Source organism: Echinops telfairi, unplaced genomic scaffold, assembly GCF_000313985.2.
Source record: "Echinops telfairi isolate 266 unplaced genomic scaffold, ASM31398v2 ScPeMD7_7410;HRSCAF=8448, whole genome shotgun sequence".
Taxonomy (NCBI): domain Eukaryota; kingdom Metazoa; phylum Chordata; class Mammalia; order Afrosoricida; family Tenrecidae; genus Echinops; species Echinops telfairi.
In genome coordinates, this window is record NW_022111310.1 from 25,690,315 (window position 1) to 25,697,865 (window position 7,551).

The window sequence follows — 7,551 nt, forward strand, 5'->3', positions numbered from 1 at the left end:
CCCCGCCTCTCTGGTATTTTCTTCAGAAAAGGAGAGTGAGAATGGTTGCCCAACTTGGAGAATGTAGTCAGTGTCACTGGCTTATATATGCAGACATTGTAATTTGTGTATGCTTTAATTTACAAGAACAAATCATTAGTAACAAATAAATGAAAATGGAGCACAGTTCTAGTCTTACCAACACGTTGTTCCCATGAGTAGGCATCCACTCACTCAATGGCAACTGGTACCGTTTCTCCAAAAATAAGACAGTGTCTTACATTAATTTTTGCTCCCAAAGATGCGCTAGGTCTTATTTTCAGGGGACATCTTATTTTTCCATGAAGAATACGGCACACATTTATTGTTTTATTAAAAGAAACCTAGCACTTCCTCTCTGCTCCAGCTGCACTGCAGCCTGAGCTGCAAAGGTCGAATCCAGAGTTACGGTAGCTTGGGGGGGGGAGGGGCATGGCCCTTATTTCAGGGAGGTCTTATTTTTGGGAGGATGCCTTATATTTCAGCGAGAGGCAAAACTGTAAGTAGGTCTTGTTTTCGGGGGATGTCTTACTTTTGGGGAAACAGGGTACCAGTGTGGCTTATCCAGGCCTCTCCCAGCTTTAGCTTCTCCACTAGATTTTTGCTCCAGCAACTACTTAATTTCAGCCCCCTGGCCATTCTTTTTCTTTTGTCCTCCTCTTTAGGTTTTATGCAACTTTTTCCGTTTACTGAACTTTCCCATTCTCTTACCACTTAAGTAAATTCCCCTTTTCAGGTCTAGGATCAGATACCACTTCCTCAAGGGAAACCTCTGATAACTAATACAACAACTAAAACTTGAAAGGGAAAAAATATGGACCAGGCATTGTTCTCAGTTCTTTCACATATCTTAGCCTTAATTCTCAGGAAAACTGCAGGCGACACGTATCCTTTTCCTAGAGGAGAAAAGGAAGGCACTTAGGATTTCTAAAAGGGCGACAGATGGATTGTGAACTCCGCGGTGAAGGGCAATGCCAATTGGAAGGAAATGGTATGAACAAGGGATTGGATGTCACAGGAAGTAGAGAACTGGGCTGGGGCCGTTTGAGCAAACCGACTATCAAAATTAGAGAGTGATGATAGCGGAGGTCGTGACATTGGGCGGGTGGGGAGGATGCTGCTGTCTAATGACCAGGTCCTCCAGAAGTGGGAGGCCGGAGTGGAAGAAGGTGTCATTGATGATGACGTTTAAAAGCAAAAGCTCACTTGTTTCCCTGGCATCCAGCAAAGAATCTAGCACATCTTCGGGAAATAGCTGCAGGACGCTTCGGTGGTGATGTGCTGGCTTTCGGGGTCTCTTGGCTTTGTTTCCTGCTACCCGTCAGGGGCATGGTCCCCCCCGGAGGCCCCGGGAATCGGGCCTATGCTCTGCCCGGATTGCCAGGTGGCTGACAGCTGGCGTCCGAGCTCCAGGGGAGGGCCCCCCCGGCCTGGTGTCCGCCGAGAATTCACCTCAGAAAGAACCCATTCTAGAAGCGGGCGGCAGGGCACACAGCTTCAAGGTCGGTCGCCAGCGTCAGAAGCGGGGAAGGCTGGTGACAGCATCCAGCGGGTCTCTGTGGCCGCGGTCCGCCCCAGCTCCCCAAAGTCGAGCGGAGGCCGAAGCATCCGCAACCACGCTTCCGTGACGTGGTAATGCTGCGGGCCATTTAGGCGGGAAAGCTCGCCGAGGCCGCGCGACCTTGGGGCGAACCCGGCGCCCCGGCGCGGCGGAGGCTGAGGCGCCAAAGACGGCGGGAACCTCAGCTCCACCCCCTGCCCCGCGGGCCGTGGAGGGGGCGTGGCCCGAGACCACGCCTACCACGCGCCCGGCCCCTCGGCAACCGGCACAACACGACAAAATGGCCGCCGCGCCGCTGGGCGCCTGAGGAGGAAGGACGACGTCGCCTCGGGCTCCGCCGCCTCGACCGGCCCCGTCGCTCGGCCTGGCTCCGGGCAGTGCGTGCCGGCCTCCGTCGAGACCGTTCCCGGGCATCCGGAAGGAGCGGGGAGCCGGAGCCAAGGCGGGAGGGCCCGACCAGGAGAGCGGTGGGCTGGCCCGGGATGCGGGCGGGGCGTGGACCTGGGATTTGGGATTGGATGGGAAGGTTGGAGGGCCGGCTGGAGGTGTGGGGAGGGCGCGGGGGCGGGGAGGTTACCTGGAGACGGGTGGAGGTCGGGGTGGGGGTGCTGACGGACGGCTGTGGGGGAGGGCGGTGAAGTGTGCGGGGTGTCCGGGAGCCGCGCAGGGATGAAGGATGCTTTCGGTGGCCTGGCCGGGGCTCGACGTACGGACAGACAGCCCGGGGCCAGAGAGGATCCGAGGACCGAAAGGCCAAGGAAGGCAAGAGTGGAGATTGGCTGGTGTAATGATCGAGGGACTGGTAGATTTTGAAGATTTGGTTAATAGCTTGACCGTGCCACTTTGTGCGTGTCATTTGACGGCCTTATGACTTTGGGCCTATTTCTTTCTGATCCGCATTTGTCGAAAATAATTGCTAATGACTTCGGAGTGCTTCCTCTGTGTCAGATACAGTTGTAAGGACTTCACCTATATCAGTTCACTTATCTTACCTGTTTTTGGCCTAATGTCACAGAAAGTGGAAAACCTAACTGTGTGGTTCCAGAATCCAAACTCTTAATTTTAATGATAGAATGCCACTTGCAAAATGAGGTTAATAATTCTACTTTATAGAGGATCTGTGAAGACTCAAATTTGGTCATGTCTTTCAAGTTCATTCATTCAACAGATATCTATTGTGTATCAAACTGTTCAGATGGAGACGACTTGGTAGAGACACTATATATGATAGGAGGGTTTAATCCTGTTTCGATTCTTGAGTGTAGGAACCCTGCTTTCTCATCTTTGCAGCGTAGAGCCTACCATACTTTGTGGCGCATAGAAGTTGCTCAATAAAATGTAGTGACTGAAAAGTTGATGGAAAGGCATGGGAGGTTTGGGTTTTAGGGTATCTGAGTAGACAGGGTACATTACCATATTTTTTACACAAATAATGCACCACTAAGTGGTTCTGTGAAACCCCCTGTATTAGTTTCTTATGCACAGTATGCATGTTTGTGTGTGTGTGTGTGGTGTTTACATGGACACGTTATGTGCAGGCAGACAATAAATTATGCACTGGAATACTAACCAAAAGGTTGGCTGTTTGAGTCCAGCAAATGGATCCATGGAAGAAAAGTTTGGTATGTTACTTCCAAAATATCAGCCACTGAAAACCCTGTGAAGCACAGTTCAACTCTTCCCCATGAATCACAACTCAATGGGAACTGGTTTTGAGTAGACTGAAGAGCGAAGAGTATGGATCCAACTTAATGCCTTATTATGTAAATATCTAGCTTTCCTAGTACCAGTGTTGAAAAGACTCTTCGTTCTCCATTGCATTTAAGGGTTGGCATCCTTGTTGGAAATCAGTTGACCATACATGGAGAGTTTACTTCTGAGCTCTCTTTTAGTTTATTGGTCTATATAGCTATTCTCTGCCAGTACTATACTGTTTTGATAATTGTACATGTAGTAAGTTTTGAGGTTGGTAAGGGAGAGTCTTTTAGCTGTGTTTGTTTTTGTTTCTTCAGGTTTCTTGAATGCATAGAATTTTAGGATGGGCTTTTCCATTTTAGGAAAAAAAAACCTTTTGGGATTTTGATAGAGATTTCATTTAATCTGGATATTACTTCGAGTAATATTGCCATTTTAGCAATACTAAGTCTTCGACCGTATGAACATAGGCTGCCTTTCCATTTATTTAGATTTTCTTTTAAATTCTTCCATGGAGCACTACTGTAGTTTTTATTGTACCGACTTGTACCAGTACCAGTATTGTACCAGTCTTTGTTAAATTTATTTCCTAAGTAAATTTTTTTCTTTTTGATGCATGTTAATGAAATTGTTTTCTAAATGTCCTTTTCAGATTGCTTAATTATAGGAATACAACTTTTATTTATATGTTGATTTTTGTATCTAGCAATTTTTCTGAACTTAGTTTATTAGCAGTTTTTTGTACATATATGTTCATACCTTCTAAAAATAAGTGGTTTTACTTCTACTTTTTCAATTTGGATTCTGTTATTTATTTATTTATCGATCTATTTATTTATTTCCTTCCCCCTAATTGCCCTGGCTATAAATTACAGTGCAGTGTTGAATGGCAGTAGTGAAAGCAAACATGCTTGTTTTGTCAGGGTGCTCACCAAATGAAAATGACGTTAACTATGTTTTGTTTTGTTTTTCCTATCAATGGCCCTTATCATGTTGAGGGAGTCTTAGTTTACTGAGTGTCTTTATCATGAGAAAGTGTTGGGATTTTTATCAAATGCTTTTTCTGTGTCACTTGAGATGATCCTCTGTCCCCTTTCATTTGGTTGATATGGTGATTAACTTTTTTAATAGATCACTCTGGTTTTCTGACTGCAGAATAATGATGGCATAGAGCAGGGGTCCTCAAACTATGGCGGCCCTTGGGCCACATGCTGCCTGCTGAGGATATTTATCTGGCCCACCAGGCGTTTTTTGCCACTGCTGCCTGTCCTGCTTAGCCGACTCATCCAGTGTGCATAGGAATTTGTTCATAGTTTCTTTTTAAACTATAATCCGGCCCTCCAACAGTCTAAGGGACAGTGAACTGGCCCCCTCTTTAAAAAGTTTGAGTACCCTGGCATAGAGGAAGACGAGAGTTTATTGGTAGTTGGAAACTATGATAGTATTTTAATGAGGACTAGGTTTGAAATAGACTAGAAGGATGGGAAGATTTGGGAGATTTAAGAAGGTGGAATTGACAGGACTTGATGACTGGGTTTGGGGAAAAAAGGAGAGAATGAGTTCAAAAATGATTTCCTACAAAATTTCAAAAATGATTTCCTACAAAATAAGTAGGTTTATTTTGTGAGTGTTAGGTAGGGAACAGTGCAGGAGGAACCTGGCAGGAGGAGGGTGAGGGGATTTTGGGAGAAACTGAAGAATTCAAATTTGGGCCTCTTGAGCTTAAGATGCCGATGAGACATCAAGTAAGCAGCTGGGAGCCATGGATCTGCATTACATACATTGTCTAAGGTGAGATTAGAGGGACATTCGAAGGGAGCTTTGAGAACCTCTAACTTTTGATGGTTGAATACAGGTGCATGTGCCCACAACAGAGGTTCAGAAGGAAGGCTGTCCAGGAAGGCAAGCGGTGTCCTAGAAAAGTGTGGAGAGCCAGAAGCCAAAGGAAGAAACTGTTAAGAACAAAAGAGTCCTGATCTGTATCAAATATTCCTGGTTGCCATATGTGTCCATCCAGTTTCTTCCTTTCGAGGACTCCTTGTGGGTAGAAAAGGCCTGTGAGAAGTTCTTTCCACTGAATTGGGAACAGAAATGAATAGGCATCACTTTGGGCTGGAGCATTTAATTAACAATATAAGACTCTCTGCCCAGATGATTAGCAATGTTTCAATTAGTCCTAGTATGGGTAGCCTGTGAGTGTATAACTATGTGCTGTTGAGAATTTAATCGTGATGTCTTAGGAATAAGTTAATAGTTTTGATAGCTCATTAAATCTACTCAAAATGCTTGTAGGTTTTGATGGACACCAGACTTTATTCTTGCAATGAAGAAAGGCCCTCCACAAAGAGCACCCTCCAGAGCAAAGATACCACCGTCATCTCGCACTCCTCGTCCAACTTCTCTTATGTCCAATATGAGATCTAGGTCACTTTCGCCTTTAAGTGGACCAGAAACTTCGCCTTCAGGAAAACAGTGGTATGAGCAAGTTGAGATTACAGAAGGAAGCAGTATGTCTCAAGACACCCAAGGGCATAAAGGTATTACTTTTTAATCTAAGGATATATCTGGTTACATAGTCTTAAATAGAGAGAGGAAATAAAGAATGAGTTTTCATTTTGGTTAGAATTTTAGTCCTGGTACTAACTTGTCCTATTGTTTGGGGACAGTGAGAGAAACACGTTTCTAGGTGAGGAAAAAGATGTCTGAAGGAACATTCTAGAAGGAGCCCTGGTGGCATAGTGGTTGTGCATTGGGCTGCTAACTACAAAGTTAGCAGCTTAAACCACCAGCCGCTCTGTGAGAGAAAGATGAGGCTCTCTATGCCCAGGCAGAGTTATAGTCGAGGAAACCCACAGAGGCAGTTCTATGCTGTTCTGTAGGGTTGCTGGGAGTTAGAATTGACTTAATGGTGATGAATTTGGTTTGGGAGAAAGAGGAAATTGTCTCCTCTCATGGAAGATGTCTCAAATCTCTTATCTCAATTTTGCGGACTTTGGTTAGGAGTAGGGTGCATCTGTTCAGAGTAGAGTGCCTTAATTCAGTGTTAAAATTGTATCTACACTGGGCTTGTCTGCTTATTAGAAAACTGCTTACCTGTAAATAGACCAATTTTCACATATGGGTCATACATAGTATGTTCTACCTTTTTTATTGAAAATACTTTGCTATTCACACCAGCCTGTGTGATCACCAGGTGATGATGGCGTCAGGTATAAGAAGATCCAAAACAAATAATTATATGAAGGTGAATGAGGGGGGTCAGAGTGGAGACCTAAAGCCTACCTATAGACAATTGGATGCCCCTCACAGAAGGATCACAAGGAAGGGACAAGTCAGCCAGGGTGTAGTATCGCACTGACGAAACACACAACATTCCTGTAGTTCTTCAGTGATCCCCCACCCCCATCATGACCCCATTTCTACCTTACAAATCTGGCTAGACCAGAGTATGTACACTGGTACAGATAACAGCGGATTGACTTGAATATTCTAATCAGTTTTATTTTACTTATTTTTTAAAATCATTTATTTATTTTTAAATCATTTTATTGGGGCCTTATATAACTCTTATCACAATCCATACATACATCAGTTGTGTAAAGCACATTTGTACATTCATTGCCCTCATAATTCTCAAAACATTTGCTCTTCACCTAAGCCCCTGGCATCAGCTCCTCATTTTTTCTCCTCTCTCCCCGTTTCCCCCTCCCTCATGAACCCTTGATAATTTATATATTATTATTTTGTCATATCTTGCACTGTCCAACGTCTCCCTGCACCCACTTTTCTGTTGTCCATCTCCCAGGGAGGAAGTTATAGGTAGATCCTTGTAATCGGTTCCCCCTTTCCATCTCACTCTCCCTTTACGCTCCCAGTATCGCCACTCTCACCACTGGTCCTGAGGGTTTCGTCTGTCCTGGATTCCCTGTGTTTCTAGTTCCTATCTATACCAGTGTACATCCTCTAATCAGTTTTATTAATGAACATTTGCGTTATACCTTTATTGCCAACTGCTCCATTGTTACTTCCCGTCTTAGCACATCACTCATTTTCTAGGACAAATCAAATTAAAGACAAATTATTTTGAACCAAAATATGTAAAAGATAAAATATATTGTGATACTATTTAAAAGAGCAACAAATTGGGGTTTCTCACTATAAAAACAAAGTAGGAAATTTTGTTTTTATTGTGAGATGATTTTTAGGAATTAACAATATTTTACAACTTTAGACAGGGATTAAGAAACTCATTTTAAAAACTAGCATGAAAATATTGC

At 44.2% G+C, this 7,551-nt stretch overlaps 1 protein-coding gene across 3 annotated transcripts in view; it reads left to right on the plus strand.

The window, feature by feature from the left end:
• Positions 1–1,962: 1,962 nt before the first annotated feature.
• CNTRL (centriolin) overlaps positions 1,963–7,551 on the plus strand; it is a 90,930-nt gene continuing 85,341 nt past the window's right edge. For all 3 annotated transcript variants that reach the window (XM_045296551.1, XM_045296552.1, XM_045296553.1), the window contains exons 1-2: positions 1,963–2,046; positions 5,567–5,811. In XM_045296551.1, the coding sequence (XP_045152486.1) occupies positions 5,598–5,811 (214 nt within the window). In that variant the 5' untranslated portion in view covers positions 1,963–2,046; positions 5,567–5,597. The remainder of the gene's footprint in view (positions 2,047–5,566; positions 5,812–7,551) is intronic.